This window comes from Oryzias latipes, chromosome 21, assembly GCF_002234675.1.
Source record: "Oryzias latipes chromosome 21, ASM223467v1".
Lineage (NCBI taxonomy): Eukaryota > Metazoa > Chordata > Actinopteri > Beloniformes > Adrianichthyidae > Oryzias > Oryzias latipes.
In genome coordinates, this window is record NC_019879.2 from 9,631,668 (window position 1) to 9,655,826 (window position 24,159).

Here is a 24,159-nt window from a genome sequence, read left to right on the forward strand (position 1 = left end):
CACAATTTGAGGCATGTAGAAAAGCCTGTCTTTTTCTTAGTAAGGCCACATTGGCAACAAATTTCTCATTATAATCTTTACAGTTATTCAAATAAAAGTTGTTTTGACTTGACTATGGTGTTAGCGAAGTTATTCGTGCTTGATCGAAGCCTTGGTTTGAAATAAGTTGTATCAGTTACGTGTCAGTTACTCCCGCTTGCGTCGCCGCGGGCCTGAAGGGGTTAACTTGTCTCCCGGTTGATAGCTGCGGTGGGCTGCGAGTGCATTCTCAGCGTCCAATCAGCGGCGCCGAATCCCCTTCGCATCGAGCCAATAAGGAGAATGGGAGGCTCTATCGAATTTGAATGAGGAGTGTATCTTTCGGCGCCATTTTCGAGTGAGCAGCGATTGCCTCAACAGCTGCGGGGAGAGGATGCTGCGAATGTAGAGAGCTGCTGCTGAGACGGAGGAGGGGGGCTGAGAGAGACCAAGAGATAAAACTGCGCTTTTAAAAGACACGAGGAGGGGGGACAGCTTTCATTTCCAGCGAAGACTCAGGTAATCGCGGACGTGCGCCGGTGCGCTCATTTCAAACGGACCGACCGACAAGAGGAATAGGTGGTAAACAGAAGAGACCCACTGTGGCGGGAGACGTTAGCCATTTGGCCAGCTTTGGCAGGCTCTACTACTCATAGCTACTAGCATGCTAATTTAGCGGGCTAACAGGGATTTCTGACTTTGGTGCGCGAGAGGAAAAAAATCGCTCATACAGCAGGGTGTTTCGGGGGGAGGGGAGCGGAGTGCGGGGGGCTAGACTATACGTATATTTATATAAGATTGTGCCACATAAGAAAACTGGGAACTTTAATGTACTGTGTCAAAGTTAAAGTATGGTGGAGGTTTTTTTTAGTTGGCATTTGGAGCCCGGTTTTGAGCGGGAGCAGCAAAGCAGCCGGGCTCGAGCGCAGGAGAAACGGCAGTGTCAACAAATGCACACGGCACCTACAGTGGCTTAGGAGGGAAGAGGGGAAAAAAATTAAATAAGACACCGGGACGCGCACGGTGCCTTTGAGGGGCAAATGCATTTGACAAAGCTCGTTGATAATTTTTATTATTTTTTAAAAATTCTTATTTTGGCATTAACGTGAAATTCTCGTTGATAGAGAAGGAGGTTGTTCCCCCCTGACGATCATACCCGTGTTTTGAAGTTGCTCTCGCTGAAGGCAGCCGTTGGTGCCGGAATTAATCATTTCTTTTTTTTCCAGCGTTCCGGAGGGTTTCGAGGTGATAAAGATGCGAACAGATGACCGTTAGATGATCGATGTGGCTCCCTGCCAAGTCACTACAATCGCTAACTTCAAACAGCTTCACTTTCAAAAAAGCTGTCTAAAGATGTAGGCGAGAAGCTGTCATAGCCTTAAACGACATTAGTGAAGAAGTTTGTTGGTAAAGAAAAAAAAAATCGAACCTAGTTTTTGGCGCTGCTTTTGGCTCAGTGTGACGTTGGATTTTTTTTTTCTTTCTCTAACGCTGTTTGATGCAGAACACTTTCAGGCTTTTCTGGCTTCTCCCCCCCTTTTTGCCCATGTTGCCATTTCTGTGCCTTGAGATTAAATTGAAGTTCAGCGTATGACGAAGGCACATTTCAAAGTAAGAGCTGGTGCTAAAAATTATGCTTGCTGAGGGGGAAAAATGCGCATTTTTCTAGACTTTTTAGTACGAACAAGACTACTAGACTAATGTAGCTTATAAGAGAAAAAGATAGGTTCCATATAATAATGTCTAAATCCGCCCCTTCTACTTCCTTGTAAGAGGGGATCGGTTTAATGTGTTACATAATGCGAGGCCTTCCCATCTTCTACTTTTTCCTGTTGTTCTAACACATAAGTAAAATCTAGAAATGTTATTTTGAAAAATATTTTTCGGGTTAAATTAGGAACTCAAACAATTTCTTTGCTCTAACTGCCACTTCAAAGCTTTAATTTGACACATGACAATTTCTCATGTTTTTTTTTTCCTTGGATTTTTTTTTTTCTGCGTATGTTTTTCAGTGTCATTGTCAGGAGTTGCGCTTTTTTATTTTTTCTAATTATTGTGTACTGGAGAAAAATTCTCCAAAAATGGCAGATGAGTGTTTTAGTGGACTTGCAGGTTGTGCTCTTGATGCAAAAATGTAAACTATATGGCACGACATTGTGAAACTTGTCCAGCTCATTTAGTAATATTATTTTTATCTTTGCGGGCGTTTAGCTGAGTAAGATGTAACCTACTCTGGCATGATGAAAAGACCTTTTACAGACAAATATCAAAAGTAGTATTATACTAAAGTGGGAGATTACAGTACAATTATATTTGGTGGTTCTGACAAGTAAACTTGTGGGTAGTGTTTTTAAAGGCTTCAAATTATTATATTAGAACCATAAAATGTGTCATGCATGTGATTATTTGCTTATGGGTGGAAAAAACATGTTTGGTGTAAAGTGTATGATCAAGATACACTTGCACCAGGCTTCCATTTTACTTCAAGGGTCACATTTTCTTGCCCTGTTTCTACATGTAATTGTTTGTACGCTTTTTGTTATTTTTTTCTAATTTAGTTGTTTAGTGATAATCATAGTTTATTGATTTGTAGTGAAATAAATAGTATAGTGTGTGTTTGAAAATTAAGTGTACTTCATTTTTGGTAATGTGGTGCACACTTGTGCCTTGCTTACATTATTGTTTGCTTTCTTTGTGATAGCTACTCATTGTTTTTGATCGATGGGAACTAATGAGCTTAAATATGCTTTTCTGAGCTAAAACTCAGAAGGACCTCGTCACACACAGTCGTGTCAGCTCAGTTTACTTTTTTATGGAAGTCTGAATATTAAAAAATTAAATGGGGAGCAATTTATCATAAAATAAAAATTGAAACTTTTTTATTATTGTTGTTTTTTTCTTGAAATATACATGCATTATGAAATATTTTTGATTAAATTATTATATGCTTTCGACTGTTTTAGTGATCTTTTAAAATTATTTTTAATTTGTCAGTTGCAGTAATGCCATGTATTGCTTCTGATTTTGGAAAAAAAAATGTAGATGTGTTATAAGTACTTTTTATAAGTAGTTTTCACACGGGTACTTTGATGTCTGACCAACTCCTGTAATGTGTACTTACTCCAGCCTAAATAGCTGCAATTAATTTTAATTATTTAAAAAAAAAAGTGCAATAGAAAGAAAATATAAATAAAAACACAAATTAATTTTTTGTGGATTTTTAAGAAGATTTTAGTACACACAGAGTATTCCTGGTTGTGTACTTTATAAGCTACAGGTTCATGTCTCTCCTCCATTCTTGAGTATTTACCTTGAAGTCTCGTCATAATGCAACGTTGTGCTGTTTCAGATTGTCCACATGACATTCTGTGACTCATCATTCTGTCTTCTCAGACCCCTCTGGCAAAATGGGCTCCCACCCCCATTTCCTGGTGAAACTGTGCCTCTCTTCATGTACTTGCTTACATGTGTTGTAGCCAGACTGCAGAGACACCCCCCACCCCACCCTTCTCTTCCTCCTTTTTGCACCACTCAGCACAAACTATAGTATTCAAATTTGCTGTGATAGAAACAGGTTTTCATGAGTCTTGCTGCTTGTTTTCCAGGTGTAGAATCGTGAGTCAGTTCGCTGTCTGTGCAGCTTCAAACAGAAGCTGTTAAATAATCAGTTAGCTTCCCTGTACACATTATTCAAGTTCTGCAATCATTTGGATAGTGGTCCGTTAAGCCTCAGATTTGGATGTTATCTTGGGGGCGGGTAAAAAAGTCTGTTTTTGTATGATGGGTCTTACCCTAAAGTTAGTTTAGGGTAATTTCAGTAATGGCAGCCGAGCAGCAAATGAGAGTACCAGGTTCTTTCATGCTTCCTTATAGGATTTGTTTTGCTTTTTTTGTAGTCATTTTAATGTGTGTGTGTGTAGATGCTAATTGACTTTTGGTGGTTACAGGTGATTGTAGTTATAGAGTAAATAATTGAAGGTTGTTGCATATGTAACTACATGTCAGTTTGTGTGCCGGTGCTGGCGCACATCCTTCATAAATTACATTTTAAGGAGTGCTTCCTGACAGTTGGATACCTTCCCCAAATGGCAACCAGATTTCTCTTCACTATATACCTTTATTTATTTATTTTTACATTAGGTAAACATATTTTTAAGTATCTTATTTTTTTTTTTTTGATATTGGTTTTTAGTGAACGATGACCTACAGATTTTGGTGGGTTTTTTATTTTGTTTATTGACCTATTTATTTTAAGCAGGCGCAAAAAAATAGAAACGTTTTGTTTTGACAGAGGATTTTTTTTTAAATCATCACATCCTTTCAAAATCATTTGGTTCATTTCCAGCAGTAAGATCAATGAGTTGAATCATTTGAATCATTTCTACTTTTCACTATACAAATATTAACAATTGTATAACACAAAAAAGGATTAAAAAAACAGGGGAAAAATATATTTTAATAATCACGTAATTCCTTTTTTTTGACAAGACTAGTTTTTTTCTCTTGTGAATTACCTGTGTTTTTGTGTGTGTGTGTGTGTTTGACATTATTAAAAAAATACAGTAAATTCTGTTCTACAAAATCTACCATGTCTTTAATCGTATTATCATTCGTCCCAGTTGTCTGTGGTAAACACGCTTTATAGGGTGAATGAGGAATTTAAGTTGTAATTGTTACAAAAATAAATTTTTGTCTGTGGCTTCCAGTAACTGATTCACAAGTGTATATTCTTGTGTTCCATTTCTCAATTTCCCACCCTGCTTCTTCTTTTGCCCGTTATGCATGTAAACACGTATTTGCAACAGACACCAACACACATTTCATTCATTTGCTGGCTGTTTTGTGGCAATATTTGACAAAAATGTTTAAATACAAATTTTTATCATTTTAAAATGTCGCGTATAAACTGATTTTGAGGAAGTTCTGTTTGTCTGAAGTGAAGTAGACAAAAAATGATGGCAATGAGTATTTCTACTTAAAAAAATACACTATTGTGGATTCAGGCACAATATTTGATTGTTTTTGGTAAAACTTTTAGATAATAAACACATTGGGGGTGTTGAAGGGAACAAACATGGCTGAGCTTTGAGGATGTCCTACAAGTGCATAAATTTTTTTTTTAAATAAAATATTATGAATATACATAACGAACCGTCATCCTAGTAGCTGTTACATATGCAAACAGTAATTAAATTAAAATACGTATTTTGTCAAATTAGTTTTATTTCCCCCCAAATTATCTTAAGGTTAGTCTCTCATTTTCAGTTAAATTGAAATTTCATGGTATATCTGATGATCCTGAAGTGTTCCATTGTTTACCCTTCTTGGAAAAGCTGGTGTGTGTTTGTGTGAACTTACTTGTGGATCATCTGCACATTTGGCTTCCTATCTTCAGCTTTGTCAGATGTATCTCAGTTCATCTGACAAAAGTTTGGCGGCAGCTCCCAGAGAATCTGTGAACCCCTCCCTGCCTGTTCCAATGCTGTGCTTGTTTAACTGGGTGTGTAAATGTAGCCCGCTTCTCTTGGATTAACACATGCCATCAGAGCACCTGCGTTTTGTTCTGATGTTTCACATTGGTAGCATCCCCGCGCACTTCACATCACTTAAACTGCTTATAGATGCCAACATCATCTTTCATACACACACACATTCACATTCTCTTTTGAATGATATCCAGTTAATGTATTTGACACAAAGATAGGAGGAATGCATTAATAAAATGTTCTTCCACTTGAAGAAAAAACATTTATTTACATTTTTTTAACTGTAACTGTTAGCAGTGTGTACTTGGAAATCTGAATTTAGAGGTTTTCTGAAGAAAATTGTTTAGTTTTTTGAACACTAATCTTTATACAAGTACAAATATTTTGTCACATTTTTATGTTTTTTTGTTTTTTTTTTTTCTTCAAATTTCCCCCAAAGTGAATGATGTCAATAGAAATGTGTCATTTTGTTCGTGCAACACAAGTACAATCTGTAAAACACTGAAGCCTAGACGGCTTGATCTGGGGAGGCGATGGGCTGTCATGTCCACGTCCCTGAACTCGGCAGGATGTAAGAGGTTACTTGACCTTTCAACCTCAAGGTCAGGTGACTCTTTGAGGGCATTTTTTGTGGAGCAAGTGTCAGGAACGGGTTAAAAAGCCTGCACGGAGAAGGTGGCATGTCTGGACATGCTTTCTTAAAAGAGAAGAAGAAAAATAGAGAGGTTAGAACCCCAGATGTCAACAGTTTTCAACTTGACTTGTAATGGATTAATGAATTGAGAAGGGAATGGTGCAGCCTACCTGCTATTGTGTTCCTGAGTAACTTAAAAAAAAAAAATTAAATCAAGTTATTTTGTTGATTTTTGTTTTGTGAGGTCAGCCTTAAACATCCTTATCAACCTTTTTTTTAATTAAGATGCATCGTGGCTTGTTCTTGCTGTGTCTGACTCTGCCACTTTGAGCTGTGCTCTCACACCAGTTTTCTATTTTCTCTGACCCAACAAATTTCACCTGCCGATATTTCTGTTTAGATAAAACTGAAAGTTTTAACTAATGCTAATTCCTCCTTTTTTTTATATTAATGATTTGTGATCTGTAATATTTTTTGGAAAACATGTATTTTTTTACCATTTATAAATTTCACATGTTTACTCTTTTTAGACATAGGTTTTGTGCAACATAATATTTATGACTGTCTTTATCATTTCTGGTGCCTTTATTTATTTATTGCCAAAATCTGATTTGTAGATTAAACTGATGCCTTTCCTTGTTCCTGCTAATGTTTTTTATTCTGTAAATAGTTAAATCTGTGGACCAGGTTATTTTGAGTTATGTTGAACTGTTGCAAAGAAAACGATTTCTGTGTTTGTTAGAAAAGACGAAGAAACTCTTCGTCTTCTGTTCCTAATGAGTTTTTTTATTTGAGCGGTTTAATTTAGATAACAAAAAATTAACTAATCCCAAAAAATGTAGATTCTTTTGAGTAAAATGAATCATCTAAGCCAGGACAGAGCTGGTGTGTGAGAGAGATTGGAAAATAAAGAACTACATGACTTATCAGGGCTTGTTAGAGGGGAAGTGTGTTGGATATATTATTAGATTCTGGCTTTCAGGTCCATTTCAGTCTACGGCTATAATTATTGGTCCATTGAGACCTCTAGTGGCAGTGCAATTGTTACATACAATTTCTTAAGATTAAAGGAACTGCAAAAGTTCAAATCTTTTATGTTATGGCTCTTTTATAAAATCTTGTGGTTGTTTTTTCCCTCTCGAGGTCAAATGTGAAACAGCAGGCCTGACTTAAGTGAGCATTAGTGTCTCTGCTTTCTCACCACATAGCAAATGTGTTGAAATCCACTCCAAGTTGCTTTGAATTACCTTACTTCAGATTCTTTACATTTTTTGCTGCATTTTAGCGTTTAATACAATTTTTTCAGTAAATGTCACCGTGTGTACACTAGGGATGCAACAATTCACTTCCCCCACCATTCGGCCCAAACCTCAAATTTTTTGTACGTCAAACTACCAACTAAAAATCTGAAAAACCTTTTTTAATTAGCAAATAACAACCTTTTTAATTTAGCTTATACTAACCTTGGTGTAATGGATAAAAAAAAATTCTAAAATTTAGTACAAGACGCTGTTATGCAGGAGGGATGCAGCGATCCACTTTCCCAATGATTCCGCTCAATGGTGTGGAATAAGATTGGGTTTCAAACCGAGAACTGCGGCATCCCTATAGTGTGCACATCATCCTGGTTTCTGCAGAACAAAGCAGCTTATTTGATCAAGCTTTCAGCAAGGAAAACTGTCGAAATATTTGTCACTGAAAATGGAAATTCCTCTTTTTGTACCACTTAATATCCATTGCTGATGGGTAATGTTTTCCATAACCAGCCTTTCGTAAGTGGTGTGAAAGTTTTAAAAACAACCTTTTGTCTAAAACATTACTAATGTTTTATAATAGATATGAACTGGCAGCAGCACGTTTCAGATTGTGTCAAATTTGACTATATATACATATATATATAAAGTGTTGATTAAATTTTCCTCTAAAACTAAATAAACTATAAAATAACTACCACTTTCCCAGCTTTGTTCCATTTAATGGGGAATCTTGATACATAGTGGTCAGTGGTGTGCCTGCATTAATACTGTGTGTAAATAGCAACTGAGACCCATGTTTTACATCACATTGCTCCTTTGTGTTGAGCTGTAACTTTATGGACACCATTGTTTTGTCATTAAAAGCAGGCTAACCGCACAACGATTAAAACCTCATGATCCTATGCAGCAAAAAGCCTTTTCGCATTGAAATGAAGCATGCGGATAGCCACACTCTTTGGTCTTTAGCTTTAAAACGCATCACCATTTTCTAACATCTTTGAATAATTTGCACTACAGTCAATTCTTTTCAGCTTAATGTGGTTTTGGAATAAACCGCACGTGCTGCACTGCTGTGAACGTTGTTCCAGTTCCCGCTGATAGCAGACTCCACATCACAATTATGAAAAAGATATGATATCAGTCTGTCATTTGTCTATAGCCGGGTATTTAGAGAAAAAAAAAATGTTCTAGCTTTACGTTTCTATTTGGAGCTCCTTACAGGCGGTGTATTCAGTGATTTTGTGTTTACAACTGCAAATATGAATCAACTCTGATCCGATTTCAACACATATTCCAAACTTAAGCTGGAGGGAGGAGGAGGGCTGAGTGCCACTGTTTTCAAAGTGGTGTAACTCTGAGGGTGGGATGCTTCCATCAACCTTTTCTCTGTTGCTTTCTGATGGCCTGATATACTTTCATTAAACTTTCTTTCCTTTCTGTTTTCCAGATGGAGATCCTCCGAAGTATTCAGAAGAGGGTGGACACTCTAAATCGTTCATCACACTATTTGTACAGATGCTTGTTGAAATTCGTCGTCTGTAAATACGCATTCAAAAGAAGACCTACAGAGGATGCAGGGGGGAAACACGCTGCAGCTGACCGGAGCTCTGGTGATGCTGTAGCAGCACGGAATGGTTTGTGGGTTATTGTGAGATGCAGGCCATGCCGTGCTGCCGCAGTAATGCCCGATTACACAACACAACAGCTTATTTCACTTTGTCTGTGAACCTCACATTATTTTCTGATGATGATGAAGGGTATTTGGATGTTTGGGACTTACATTGCCTGGTCGCTTTACTATAGCAGCACGTAAATATTGGAGGTCAACAAACTGAAGTCTCCAGTATTGATCGTGCTGCTGAAGCAAAGCTGACCATTCACCATCACAGCTGACTTGGTGATGCTACAACCCTTTTTATCCAAATCCTGCTCGTTTGCTTGCACTTATTTTCTGCCTTTCTGTATTTTCAGGACCATTCTCTGTCATCAATGTCCATTTTCTTCAATAAAAGTTTCAACTTTCTTTGTCACCGTTGTGTTCAATGTAATTTGTTCAATCAGAATTTAACATGCGTGTTATGATCTGATAACTGCTGCCATTTCAAATGATCCGCATTGTCAGCGACGTGTTGGTGGCTGCACCTCCGGAGGAACGAGCGTTCATCCCGGCCTGCGCGCAGCCTCTGCGCCGCAGCGCTGCGGGCCTGCAGCTCGGAGTGCGCAGTTCCAGTGGGATCAGTCATTCATACAGGCTCACGCACATTTATTTTACTTTATAAAACATTTTTAAATAATATGGCTTTTTTACAAACTCATTTTCTGACGTTTTTTTTTTCATTCGCTGTGCATGCGTCGTGTCCAAAGCGGCCATGAACTAAAAAGACATTTAGTATATTATTTCAGTCAGACTCGTTATAGTCTTATATAGTTATATAAAAATAATTCTCTTTACTTCAAAATAGCGCCGTTTTTCTGTAAAAATATTGGCTTTTTATATCTTTCCCGCTGGCAGGCCAGTAGTTTTAATTTGAAGCCCAGGCCCTGAATTCTTCCTTTAGATTGGGGAAAAATCCAGCATTTTTGTTCGTTTTTAGTTTATTTCATTTCAACAATACATTTTTAACAAAAGACAGGATAACGTGTAGAAGGTGACCTTGTTAAAACATCAAATGTTCTGCATTTAGATTAAAATATAAATAAAATCAGGCGATTCTGAGAAAATCACCCCTTAAAAAAAGCTATTCGGATTCCAAAGCTTTATTTTAATCCTTTTTAGTATTATTCATAAAAAAGCAATTACAATAACTCTTTTTAACTCATGCAATTAATGTTATTTCGGTGCGGGTCACGTTGATAATTTGATATTTCGTCATACTGGTTGGAGATTCTTTTTACGCCACAATGATTATATATAACATGAACGATTACGATTAGAGTAATTATTTTTATTTTTCTGCTCGCATTTATTTTTAGTATTTAAAGCAAAAAAAGTCTCAAAACGATGTCTGGTTATTAGAAAAGGCTTTGTCTTTTGAAAAAAACTGGTTCCGTCTTTTGTCGCCTCAAAACAAAATGACATCTGCGCGTCTTTAGAGTCCATTTGCGCATGACACTCGGGCACTAGATAAATCAAAATAAGATTTTTTTTATTTTTCTTTATATATTGACCGTGGTTTGATGAAAGACAACTCAAAAGTTGGGATTTTTTGTGTGTGGCCCATATAGGATTTTTAAAAAACTGAAATAACGCACTTCTGGATTTCAGGGCGTAAATGTATCATGTTTCTTTACGTTTTTGATGCGTGAATGTGTCTTGTTTTCAAAGATTATAATGCTTAAATGTGTCCGGTTTTTTAAAGATTTTAGTGCGTAAATGTGTCCCGTTTTCTAACATTGTTGTGCGTAATTGTCTACTGTTAACAAATAGTGTGTACATTTGTCATTTTTGTAACATTAGAGTGGGTTTGAACTTTAAAATATTGATTATGTTTGCATTTATGTTTGAGTCTCAGCTTAAACGTTTGGGTTGGCCTTCTCAGTCTCATCCTATATTTCCCTGGTAACAGAGGGCTATATATGTACAGGCGCGTCATGACGCGGCTCCATCCTTAATTATCGGTTCTGACATCACGGATTTACTTCGTCTTACGATTTAAGGATCTTTTACCCCCACCTCCTTCCTGTGACAGCTTCCTAAAACCAAATGATTATTATTTATAAAGGTTCCTGCTTTATAGAGATTCAATAAAGATCTGAAATGAGGGCAAAAACGGATTTATGCGCACATATCGGATGCTCTAAAACCAGGTTCGCTGGATTCAAGAGGAAATGTGCGCAGCTTCCATAAAAACACGAAGTGCGTTTCTGAGTGTGCTGAATATTCAAGCAGGCCTGGTTACATAACTCCTGTAACCTTGAGGAGGTTGCAGCATCACTGGTTCACACGCACTCAAAGGGGGGAGCCATCGATCGCACTGTACTCCTCTGACTGCGCATCAGTGCTCCAGTCCTGAATGAAAACAGCCATATAAAGGGGCTCAGTTTGAGTTTATTTGTCAGGATCACTTTTGACAAAATAAAAAGAACCTTTAGTGTAAAAATTGAACAGATTGCACACCCTAAGGACACTGGTTTAGTTTGACTGCTTCACTGAGGTAAAAAAAAGTGTTAAACAAGTGTTTCAAAATGTGCTTTACGCACCTCACAGATCTCGTGAGTTACTTAGTGGGATTTTAGAGTCTATATGACAACTTACAGTTGCCAAATGTTTGGCCAGTTGATGTACTCCTGGTCTGCATCCATGAAACTTTTGAACAAATCAGTTGTTTTCTGCAAAATCGCGGAGGTCTGAGAGACGAGCGCTTTAATGAAGTGATCCAACGTCGAGGCCACGTCCGCCACTAAAATGTGAGGCATTAGTGCATGCAGGATTAACGGCAGCAGCAGGAGGAGAATCAGGGAGGAAACGACCCGCCTGGCTCCTGGCATCCGTGAGCCTCCGGTTCGGTAAGAGCCATTCTCGTGGGGGACTGAAATCTTGTCGACTTCACTCAGTCTAAGGGAATCCCACTTTTTCACATCGAAATTTCGGACACAGGGGTCGATGTTGATATCTTTCCGGGAGGGCAGGGGCGTCTCTTTGAGGACCTTTAGCTTTTCTCGGAACTCCTGCATCTGCTGCAGAAAGCACAGGGGGTCAGTGACGCTCTTGAAATGCTCTGCCATGCCGAGCGCGCGCCTCTGGTCTTCCAGCGCGGCGCTGAGCCTGTCGATCTGCGGGTCGTACGCCTGCATCACCACCAGCTTCAGAGTCTCAAAATCGGACAGCATCTCGCTTTTTTTGCATTCCAGGGCACCGATGAGTTTGTCGAAATATTCCGCCACTTTTTCCGCGTCCTTGGTGACAGACTGGAGCGCCTTCTTCTTATTGGCTTGGAGTGTTTGCAGGCAGGAGAGAATGTCTGCGCTCTGCCAGCTCTCCGCTCCGCGCAACATCTCTTCAAACGCCCCGTTCTCCTGCTCATAGGCATCCTCCAAGGAGCTGAATTTGTGCCCTTTGTGGTCGCCCGATGTTGCGCAAATCCCGCAAATGAGCTTTGAATCGGTTGCGCAAAATATGTTAAGAGGATGGCTGCAGTGCTGCTTGCAGACAGAGTTTCTAGGCTTAACCTTTAACTTGCTGTACTTCTCAACTATTCCGCGGAGGGAGTAGTTAACCTGCAGGGAATTTGCGCCGTTGTGAGGGGTCTCTTTGCGGCATGTGGGGCATTTAAGGGGATTTCTGAACACTACACCTCGGTTCCCCTCCACTAGAGCCTCCAAACACTTCTTGCAAAAGCTGTGGGAGCAGAGCAGCACCCGTGGGTCCTCGAACAGACTGCAGCAGATCGGGCATGTAAGCTCCTCTTCCAGCCCCTCCATGGCTCCCTGCAAAGACATCAAAACAGTGCGTCAAATTATGAAACAAGACCTCGGATCCCAATGAATTTAGGGGGCTGATACGCACCCGCATTTACATGGATGCCATCCTTCAGCAAACAAATCACATCAAAACAATAGATATTCGCCAAAGGATACAGATTTGTTGTCATGTTCCAGATGTGTCCCGGGAGCTCACATCCTGAAAGTGAAACTGAAGACCGCGTAAAAAGACGGCGCCAGCACTGCCAAGAGCTCTAATCATGCGTTCACCGCTGGACCACATCCTCGTTATAAAAGACGTTCTTGCGCGTAAAAGTAACCACGCAGAACGATTTTTAAAGTGAATATGCTCGTCAATAACTTTTAAATATAATCGCAAAAACAGCTATTCTGTCTTTCTTGGATCACTCGCAAAAAAAAAGGTGGGGGGAGCCCAAATTTCAAGCTTCCTTCCTGCATGAATCAAATGCGACAAGTTATCGACAGCAGGATTTGCGCGCGCGCTGGTCCTGTTGGCAAGGTACCGAAGGCAGGCTGTGACAGATTTAGCAAGCGCATAGTAACATGCAACTACTGGACCAGGAGATTCACTCACCAGCTGCTGAGGCGCTCAGCGCAACGCAATCATGGCGCTTGTTGCTGTGCAGACTTCGCCTTGTTTTCCGGGTCTACGGTTAACTGTTTCAGCCACGCGCGGAAAATTAGGCCATCTGTGTCCCCCTGTTTTTACACAAATGTAAACTACGCCACTTGTACCACGGGTTTTGATGCAGACATCGATGCAAAGTCAAGATTTATTTTGAAAGGGTGTTTGAAAAATGCACCACATTGACGGTTTTGTCAGTGCGCGTAATTTGCAGAGGATCCCTAACGGTTGGATGGGGGAGGGGCTGTTGCTATGCAAAACACTACAGCGTGGAAAAACTGTCAACTGGCTTTCAGAGTCTCCTGACATCACATGTTCTGGTGCTGACTACTTCTTAAGTGTTCTGGACTTTTTTTAAAGTGATATAGCTGACAAAAAACAAGCACCAGTCCTCATAATCACAAAATGAACCATTATTGTCAATGTAAACTCTATCAAAACACTGTTTATAAATTAAAGATTTTTACTAAAATTGTTTTACGCATGACTAGGACACACTCTGTCGCATCCTTTATGTTTGAAAGTTCGCAATATATTAAATTAATTCAATAAGGACGTTATATTCCACTTTTTGGTGATTCGTAGTTATGTAACATCGACACCCCAATGTTCCTTAGTGACGTACAAAACATTGACCTTGATTTTCTTCCGTTGTTTCCATGCCATCAGGAGCAGCAGCCTATCGTTCCCGCTGTGATTGGGTGCTGTAACGGTACCGGAGGCTTAGCTTGTTCCGGTGTCCGCCGCGTGGTGTCGCTGTGGTCTGCACTGTGACACCGATCATTGGTTGGTCGGGTAGTGACGTATTTCCTCCCGGAAGCTTAGCTCGGATCGAGAATGGCTTCGATGTTTACTTGTTGTTTTGGATGCTGCGGAGAAGGAGGTTCAGGGCATGTTCCCCTCAAAGAGATGCCCACGGTTCAGTTGGACACTCATCACATGGGTAAGCGCCTCTCGCGATAGTTGATGTACATTTTATTGATATACAGAGTGGGTTTTCTGTGCTACATCATGATGGTTAGCTTAGCCTCGTCTGCCGTGAAAATAGCTAGTTAGCTGAGTTATGCTAGCTTTTAGGTTAACTGCATCCATTTGTCTGGTTACGAATCCATCTCAGTCTCAAGTCCTTATTTTTGTGGTTAAAGCTTACACAACTGTCTAAACCAGGGGATCTTTAACCTTCAACACTTCAAGAGTCATTAGGGTAGATTCCTCAATGACCACAACCTAATTAAGCCACTTAGGTCGTGATCATTATTGGATAAATGCACTGATTTGTGTTTGTGTTTCTATTACTAAATATGAATGATTTTTTTGGCATAAACAAGACATATTATGCAGATAAAAATAGCTGTTTTGAAGATAAAAATAGCTGCCCCCCCCCCCCCCCCCCTAAATATTGAATAGTCTTTAACTTTTGACGGGGGTTCACTTGACTTCTTTTCAAATTATAATCCGATGATCCTATATAAATATAGTAGTAGGTAGTGTAACGTCAGGAGTGATTTTAAAAAAAGCGATATAGACAGTTTATTTTACTCTTTTGTTTAATCTTAGCCAGAAATGTGAAAATCCAACTTAAATTAAAAAAGTAGCATTTCCTGAGGAAATATGTTTGATTGCGCAATTGCTGAAGGTGGTTGCTTTTGATTGCCTAATTGCATAAGTTTTAGCTGTAAAAGTTAGTTTATTGAAAGGAAAACTGTTGAATACAATGCTGAAGCTGTTAGCAAAAAGATTGCAGATGTTTTTAGAGCTATAAGTGTAAAGCTGCAGAAAAACGTTTTCATTGTAATTCTGTTACCTTGCAGAAAAAACACAAGTTGCAGAGAAAACACGAGTTACAGAAGTAAATGCAGTAGTAAGATAAATTGTGCATAAATGGCAGAAAAGGTATACTGAAAGAGGAAATGTATCTAAAAAGTTGCTTTGGAATTTAAATTTTCTTAAGAAAACATGTCAAACTTTTTTAGCTAAATGCCAAATTAGCTTTAAAAAAACTCAGAAAATGCCAAATTAGCTAAGTCAGCTAGCATAATGTAAATATAATGGTTACATAAAAAATCAGCATAAACATGTAAAGGTTTGTCCAAATAAGCACATAAAGCTAGCATGATGGTTTTATAAAGGCTTAATGCTAATCTAGATAAAAACAATCATACAAACTGTATTTATTCCAAACCTGTGTACTGAAGGAAAGTCTAAGGGCAGGAAAACCCAGTTTAGTTTAGTCTGTTTAGTTTAGTCATTACCTATTGAATTCTCTGACTTCATGTTCTTTATGACTTCATTTTTATCATACAATTACTGTTATGTAGCCCATTGAGACAACTATTGTTGATGTATTGGGCAATATAAATATATCCATCCATCCATCCATCTTCCTCCGCTCATCCGGGGGGACCCCGAGGCGTTCCCAGGCCAGCCGACAGACAGACAGTCTCTCCAACGTGTTCTGGGTCTTCCCCGGGGCCTCCGGCCAGTGGGACAGGCCAGGAACACCTTCCCCAGGGAGGCGTCCAGGAGTATAAATACAATTAAATTGAATTGAAGTGGAACTCTTTTGGATTTACAGCAAAGAGTGAATAAAAAAACATGCATGTGTCATTGAAAGCGTCAATGGTCCCCTGGAATTCTGCAAAGCCTCTCTCAGTGTCTCTGTGTGTTAAAGAGACTGCCATCTCCATGGTAACAGGTTACCATGTTCCTATCTTCAAAACTCTTCCACTTATTAAACATGTTGAACCCTTGTAGGAATCACAAGGCTTTGGGCTACAATTTGTTAAAGCTTAATGTCTTTAGGTTCTAGTATGTTCTCTCAACCGCAGGTTCAAAACGTAACTTGCTATAAGAAGCTGCCAAGAAATTGTAATATGGGCGGGTATAGAAAATTTAAGTTATGTTAGCGCAGTCTAGGGCCTGTAGAGGCAAAAGCGTTTGCCCCCACAGGTTTGAGGGTCACATTTACCAAAACTAAAGGCATTTTCCTACTTTTTGCTGAAAAACTCGTGTCACTGTTTTTCAGTGGTTGAGTTACAGCAGTTTGTTCGGAAACTATTTGACATATCCCAAAGAAAAGTAATACCAGTAATCCGTCCATTCGATTTTAAAAGTTGAAATGGGTCTCTAGGTCAAAAATAGTAAGAGGTACATTTTAAAAACAGTGAAGTAAAAACTTCCTTTTGTTGAATTGCAGAAGAACTAACTGCTGAAAAAGAGCAATAATGTCCTTAACTTGCAGAACATTTTGATGCTTTAATGGCAGAAATTGAATGACGTATGCAAAAGATTTTCGCGGACAAAAACATACAGAAGAAAACAGAACAATAGTTAGATCGCATTACGCAATCAAACTCATTCAATCAGAGCTAAGTAAGGGACCCTTACTGGACTTTTCGGTCCACATGGCAGACGTAAAATTCTTGAGTTGGTTCAAAAACAGGAAATCGGATTCATATCCGGTTTCGTACACCGACTTCCCATTGATTTTCTGTGGTACACGGGGTTGAAAAATATGTTTAAATGTTTTAGCACATCTTAAGGAAAGAATGAAGCCACACGGCTTGATGGATTATTGGAGCATTATGGTCTGGTGGAGTGATACATACTGTGCTTTAGCTGTGTGTGAATGAGCTGAATAAAGTTTGAATTATCTGACTGTTTAGTTTTGCTTGATGTGCTTTGTAGTTCCAGAAACGCAATGCTTTTTAAAATAAGAAACAATTTAATTTGTTTTAACTGGAGAGCCACAATGTAGGTCGCAGACCTCTGCTCTAAATGCATTCTTAACATCTTCTAAATTCTGTCCATTTTTTTGGTCACACAAAATCTCAGGCATTTCAACTCTTTTCAACTATTCAGGGACCAGAAACGTTAAGCTCTCACAAACGCTTCTGGCTTTGTTCATTTTGTGTTTCCTAAAATTTTAAGCTATTTTATATTATTCATTCATTCATTCATTCATTTTCTTAACCGTTTTATCCCTTTCGGGGTCACGGGGCTGCCGGAGCCTATCCCGGCCACTTGTGGGCGAAGGCAGGGGGGACACCCTGAACAAGTCGCCAGTTTGTTGCAGGGTAGAATGTCCTCACTCACACACCCATTCACTCCCGCACTCACACCTATGGTCAATTTAGAGTTGCCATTTAACCTATGAAGCATGTTTTTGGATGGTGGGAGGAAGCCGGAGACCCCGGAGAGAACCCACGCATACACGGGGAGAACATGCAAACTCCACACAGAAAGGTCCCCCACTGATGTTCTGTTTTTCACGTCCCCCAGCTGGGACTTGAACCGGGGGCCTTCTTGCTGTGAGGCAAGAGCGCTAACCACTGCGCCACCGTGCAGATTATATTATTTTAAAGTTGATTTAAAACAAACTCAAAATCTATAAGAAAAATTTCTAATTAATGAATTAAATAGAGCATTTTGTCAGGTACAAAAACCAAAAGATCTCCTTCTTGCAGTTAGGCGTTCAAGTCTCTGAGTGAAGGAGTTTCTCAGTGCACCCACGGTCTTATGCAGAGGATGATGATGACGAGGATTGTCCACGATGGATTCCAGTTTCTCTAACCTCCTCCTCTCACCCACTTCAGTCACTGATTCTAAGGAACATCCCAGAACGGGGGCTGGAACTCTGCACCAGTTTGTCGATCCTCCTCCGGTTCCTGTCACTTCATCTGACTCCCCAGCAGTTCCCATTTCTGCAAACCGTGAAGGATTCCAGTCTCCTCAGCCTCTCATGTGACCTAGTCGCTTCTCCGGCAGCCTTTTGTTGTTGCCAAGCGATCATGTAAACAATGCCCCCGCAGACCCAGAAGTGGTGGAAAATAGTCCAAAATTTGGCAGAAGGCATGACACTGCACTCATGACGTGTAAAAATAAAAAGTCGTATTCTGTCAAAAACATGTTAATAATAACAACTGTAGGTGGGGAGACCATGACAATATACTTATTACTTTATATTTTAGTTAGTTTTTTTTTTTTGAGCACATAAAAAACTGACGTCTACATTGCTATTTGTTTTGCAGGCACTGATGTTGTCATTGTAAAGAGTGGCAGAAGAATATGTGGCACAGGAGGCTGCCTTGCTAATGCTCCTTTACACCAAAATAAAAGTTATTTTGAGTTTAAAATCCAATCCACAGGTAAGGACTATTTTTATCCTTGCTTTTCTCCCTTCAAATACACCAGTTGAATGAGAAAAATAAATTAGAGCTTTTTTGGTGAGAATCCTCTCAATTGGTAAAATATTAGTAGTACGTTGAACTTTATTCTGAAAAGATTGATCGTTTTAGCATATCTGTAACTCCACATTTACTATTATTTGAATTTAATGGGGAATCTCATTTTGTTTGGTTGTTTTTTCTTCTTCCACGTGTTACTTTACTCTTGTCTGTGTGTTCAGGTGTGTGGGGAGTCGGTGTGGCCACTCAGAAAGTGAATCTCAACCAAGTGCCTTTGGGCAGAGACACAAACAGCCTGGTCCTGAGGCACGATGGATCTGTTTATCACAACAATGAAGAGAAAAATCGCCTGCCTGCAAACAGCCTTCCCCAGGAAGGTGATGTCATAGTAAGTTTCCCACTTCCTGTTACATATTTTAGCTTTTTTTGTTTTGTTTGGTCCTTCAGGCAGAAAAGGAGAACAATTTCTTAGTCTTTCATGTATGAATCTATGAATTGATCACTGTTTGGACTGAAAATTGATTCCATATTAAAAACGGATTCCAACTGTAACGGAATTTGGGAGAAAAAAATACAAATTTCTTTAACTATTTAGATCCTGTGTGTGAAAAGGGAGCCAAAGCAGAGGCAGCAAACAGACTAAGGGAAGCACATAGTGTATGCAGTTATTATTAGAAAAGTATTATGTTGTTGGTAAAAATGCAGCAGTTTTAACTAGCCACGGTTACATGCGCAAATTATCTTGATCGGATCAATGGTCGGATTAAAATCCAACCGTGCATATGGGCACAGAAAAACCTTTTCCGATTATAACAAACGTTCACATGGTCTCACTTTTGGTCAGAATAAATCATTTGGGCAGTAGTGTTTGAAATACCGGAAGAGGAAATGAGTCCCACAGTAAACAAACCTACATTCCTGCAGTAGCTCGGTAATATATGAGACAATCTTCCAAACGTGCTTTTATTAATGTTACGGTTATTATGAAGCGCCTGTTCGTTCATCATTTTATTTTTAATTCGTGTGGTCAGTGCTTTTTTTGTGGAAGAACGGAGCTCCCAGGAGAGGCTAACACACGCAAACAACATTAGCCTTGTTTGATGAACATAAAATCCATGTGGAAATGCTGCAATCTGCATCTTGGCTGCACGTAAATATGTGGGAATAACATCAGCCTTTATTTTGTCGGGACACGACTGGAAACACAAATCCATGTGATTGTTTGAATGGTTTCTAAGGACTGAGCGACATTTCTGCTTTGAAAAGCTCAAACACCGCCCCAAAGCCGCTATGTGAGCTGGGGGTCCGGACACACGGTTCTCCTGAATCCGGCAGCTGCTAACCCAGAGCGGCGGGACGGATCGTAGTCTGATTTGACTTATCCCACACATAACAGTTCGCTCGGTCCACCGGCACCCGAACCCGGACCACGCAGGGTCCAGACGTCACGGGGCACGAAGCGCTCTTCCCCCGCACCCCCCTCGTGAGGGGTGTAAGAAAGGGGAGCGGCGGTCTCCGCAGAGCAGCCGGTCAGTCCTGTTTGAGCTCCAAAGCTTTCTCTGAAGCACCGCAGCGTCTATGCGTGACTTTAAACCAGAGCAGTAGTGACACACGATCGGAATGAACCGTTTACACCTATCTCGACATTTCTTTCCGATCTCGATCGGAAAGAAATGTTGATCCGATCGAGTCTGATCGGGGCAGACTATTCCGAACGGCGTGTTTACATAACACATTTTCCTTCCGATCAGGCATTCTTTACGATTACTTTTGCCCACGTAAACGCAGCTGATTAGTATTTTTTAACAGTCTTCTGCTCTGTTAGAGGTTCTTCAGTAAGAACAGTCGATTAAGCACAAACAAAATAAACACTCACTGTTCTGCAGGTAAACAGCAACAGTATTTGTCTTTTTAAAGTCCCACTCCGATCATCTCTGCTAAAAGAGTTCCCAGTGGCCGTTTAACTATGATCATGTCGTTTTTGCCTAAATAAAAAAGCTTCATCAGAGTGGGTCTTTCACCTTAGTCTGTCCTCCTTATGATGTGAAAAATGGAAATAATCTGTAATGTTTCTTTTTACAATACTCACACTAGCAAATAAAGAGAGAAATCAGGTATCACTGTAGATCTGTGAAGAAAAAATGCTACTCTTTATCTGCTGTATGTACCTTTTTTTGTTTTTGTTGCCTGTCTGATCAATCCAAGAAATCCTACAATTCATTGAGGTCCTCAGTACTTGGTCTTTTTATTCACGTTTTAATTAAGTTATAATGCCGTACTTTGTTGAGCCCACTCACCCCTGATAGTCAATGCTGTGAAGTCATGCTACATGTTAGCCCAAGTATTTCTTCTTCTTAACTAATTATTTAAGGTATATTTGCAATTTCTAGTCTTTCTGAAATACTTCTGAGGAATTTTATAACTCGCCTTGCATGCCATAAATAACTTCTATTACTACTTATGAACTATGCTAACTAACTCTTTCTAAACTTTTTTGAAGTTCTGATTTAGAAGCATTTTTTATGCGGGACGTATTTAATTCTCAGCAGCTCATCTTATCTACTTGAAACAAAGGAAACGATGTAGAAGAAGAACACAGAATGTGTTGATGTGCATGCACAACCTGTTGGGTTCACCAGGGTATTTGATGCAATAATGTGTCTACTTGTGTCCTTCAGGGCATCACATATGACCATGTGGAGATGAATTTATATCTTAATGGAAAGAATATGCATTGTCCGGCCTCAGGGATCCGTGGTACAGTCTACCCCGTTGTTTATGGTAAGATTTCATGTTGAAAGGAGGCAGTTTATCAAAATAAACAAAAGCTTAAATCAATATGATTTTTTTTTTTTTACTATCGAGTAAATTGTAGTGTATTTTTTATTTGATAAACAAGATTGCTTACCAAAAAGATAAATACTAATTATAATAAAAATGTGACATGAAGAAAAATAACCTGTTAAGTTTTTAGTTTTGTTTGCTGAGGGCTGGAGTATTGAACACATTTTTTCAGTTATGTTTGTGCTCCACTAGGGGGCAATATAGACTTTTTATTGTTTTCTTTTTCTTTAAAAAATTTTTTAAATAGTTAATTTTAATACATAAATTTTTGGTTAATATCTATTCCATACATCAGTTAAAAGTTTGATCTAAAAAAATTAGATTACCATATTATGTCAAACATAGGTTCTGAAACACTTTTTTTTCTTTTATTTTTGTGTATTATATTACTGTAAGAAAATAATTTGTTAAAAAACTATTCACATTTTTTATTAGAATAAAGTTCAAAGCCCAGAATGAATTGCATGTAATAATTGGATCAGGTCTTGCTACCTTTTTTGGCAAAATTTAAATAACCTCCTCTTGTCATATTAGTAATCCTGCAAGCAGACGAACAAAAAACTGTCCACAACTTATTCTGTTTTATTAATTCAATACCACTTACACACGTCAAGTGTTATTTATTTTAAAACTTTTCAGTAAATCTAAAATAATCCATGATCTTAATTGGATTTAAAAACAGCACATTTTTATCTTTTTTGAATTCCAGCATTTTATTTTGGCGAGATCCTTGCACATGAGCTAATGTGCTAAAGCAGTTCAGGCTGCAGTCATGTGTCGGAAGTGCTGCATTGTCATACAGCTCAATGGGTGTTTGTAATTTGGCGAAGTCTGTATTTCAAGTGGAAACTGGAATTCTTAGCATCAGTTCAAATCCAGAAGAAGTAAAAGGTTATTTAGCGGTAAACATTTAAAGACCCTCGCCGGTCATATTTTGCTTTTTTGTAAAAGTGTTCCCAGTGGACGAGGAATGGAGCAGAGGAGGGAGCTTGTGGCCAGCCCAGCATATTTTCTACATCACAAATACGGCCTTTTTCAAAAAGTATTTAGTCCGCCGCCATTTGTGCAAATTCTCCGCCTTACAAAGATGACATAGGGCCTGTAATTTTCCTCATAGGTAGAGCTCAGCTAGGAGAGACAAAATGAAAAATAAAATCCAGAAAAGCACATTGTCTGATTTTTAAAGAATTTTAAAAATTTACGTTGACACTTTTAAAGCAATTATTTGTTTTTTGGTTTTGTTTTGATTTCGTCATAAACAGATTTTTTTTTTTTTTTTTTTTTTTAAAGAAAGAAGATAATGAAAATAGTTTAGCAACCTGAGAAAGTTGCTTCTTGTTGCAGCAAGAATCTATTGTCCTCCTAGAATCCAAAATGCAACAGCAGAGTTTATCCAGACTGTGTGTGACGATGTGCCTTGTCCTCCTCTCATTCCAGTGGATGACAGCGCCATCTTAGACTGTCAGTTCAGCGACTTCTACCACACAGCTCCCCAAGGGTTTGAGAAGATCCTCTTTGAGCAACAAATCTTCTGAACAAGCGCATCAGCCTCTATGTTCACCGCTGAATTTCCCTGCGACCTCTGTGACACTAAAGTGACTTTCAGCCAATCATGTGTGACTATAGTGCATTTCTTCATTTCTGTTTCCTTTTGTCCTCCTCTGTGTCTCTTGTTAAATGCTGCTCTGGCAAAGCTGTGGAGGTGTGTACTGATAGAATTCTGTAAAACGATGGCCTTGTGTCAGGGGGAACCGAGCTGTTCTCGGAACAACTGTCAGCTGCTGCTTTCATCCATCAGTATGTGGATGCCAAACAATGATGACACGTGTTCACAATCAAAAGCTGTTTTCTTCTAGTCATTCAGAGTTACTTTCACATTGTACCCCGCCTTCATTAATATACTGCTAGCTCAGAGTGCATTCTTCTAATTCATATATTTATTTTGGGTCCATATCAAAGGAAAAACTCCTTTTCAAATGCTTTTGTTGGGTGGGTATCTAGCAATATTCTTGGAGTTGAGTGAATACATATAAAGTCACCTGCGTTTTACTGCCTTGTTAGTATTTTAGATCATAGGGAGGAAATGTAAGGCTGAGCAAATCAGTCCACCTTCTGTTGTCGGAGAGTGCAGAGAAGTCGTTTACAGAGTAAAATACTTCTTAAATGGAAAAACATGTGTATAAAAACTACTTGTTAATTCACCTTTCTGGCAGTTGGTTGTTTTTTTCTGTCAGCATTTTCTCAGTGTCCGATTGGAAGTATATATATATTATTGTCAACCTGTTGTGTTCTACTGGCAGTGTGTATCTGCTGCTGAAGGGTGAAAATATTTAAACTGCTTCTCTTTTGTTTTTTTGTTTGCACTACTGATGATCCTGTTCAAATCCAGTTATTGTTGAATTATTAATAAATACTTGTTTGAAGGCTTCATTATTTTAATCATTTGACAAAAAACACAAGTCTTCAAACCTGAAGGTTATAGAATATTATCTTTTTACTCTTATTTTGTGCTTTTAAAAACCCACTGATGAAAATTGTGTTTTCGGCGTTTTTAACATTATCTTGTAGAATTTTTCTGATGGGCATATTTAAAAAAAAAATTACATTTCTAGGGTGGGAGGGAGGGAGAGAGAGAGGTTTCTTTCTTTTCTTAACTGAAAATTGTAGA

At 38.9% G+C, this 24,159-nt stretch overlaps 2 protein-coding genes and 1 non-coding gene across 6 annotated transcripts in view; 2 read left to right on the forward strand and 1 right to left on the reverse strand.

Annotated features, from left to right (window-relative positions):
• The window catches only part of spryd7 (SPRY domain containing 7), a 34,395-nt gene extending 10,474 nt beyond the window's left edge, over positions 1-23,921 (forward strand). Inside the window, exons 1-5 of one of the 2 annotated variants that reach the window (XM_004081470.4) lie at positions 14,187-14,404; positions 18,492-18,608; positions 18,869-19,035; positions 21,326-21,428; positions 22,929-23,921. In XM_004081470.4, the coding sequence (XP_004081518.1) occupies positions 14,299-14,404; positions 18,492-18,608; positions 18,869-19,035; positions 21,326-21,428; positions 22,929-23,026 (591 nt within the window). In that variant the 5' untranslated portion in view covers positions 14,187-14,298 and the 3' untranslated portion in view covers positions 23,027-23,921. Of the gene's footprint in view, positions 1-14,186; positions 14,405-18,491; positions 18,609-18,868; positions 19,036-21,325; positions 21,429-22,928 lie in introns of those variants that run through there. The other variant, XM_020713141.1, reaches the window with a different exon arrangement.
• Positions 8,989-9,092, forward strand: mir15a (microRNA 15a). Its single transcript, NR_107198.1, has one exon. It is a non-coding gene; the product is annotated as a microRNA 15a (primary transcript).
• On the reverse strand, positions 11,423-14,226 carry trim13 (tripartite motif containing 13). Of its 3 annotated transcripts, none has more exons than XM_020713140.2 (2): positions 14,098-14,226; positions 11,423-12,821 (listed from the first exon to the last, which is right to left on the reverse strand). In XM_020713140.2, exons 1-2 carry the CDS (start codon positions 14,125-14,127, stop codon positions 11,646-11,648), a joined length of 1,206 nt encoding a protein of 401 aa, XP_020568799.1. In that variant the 5' UTR covers positions 14,128-14,226; the 3' UTR covers positions 11,423-11,645. The 3 variants fall into 3 exon arrangements, with proteins under 3 accessions (XP_020568799.1, XP_011487650.1, XP_004081623.1); XM_011489348.2 differs by lacking the exon at positions 14,098-14,226 and adding an exon at positions 13,411-13,585; XM_004081575.4 differs by lacking the exon at positions 14,098-14,226 and adding an exon at positions 12,901-13,385 and having other exon boundaries at positions 11,425-12,821.
• Positions 23,922-24,159: the final 238 nt, after the last annotated feature.

Coding starts and splice junctions, on each gene's coding strand:
- trim13 (XM_020713140.2), bottom strand. CDS start 14,127: ATGGCATGGAAACAACGGAAGAAAATCAAG. Junction 12,822..14,097: donor AACAACGGAAGAAAATCAAG/GTCAATGTTTTG, acceptor ATGTCTTTGCAG/GGAGCCATGGAGGGGCTGGA.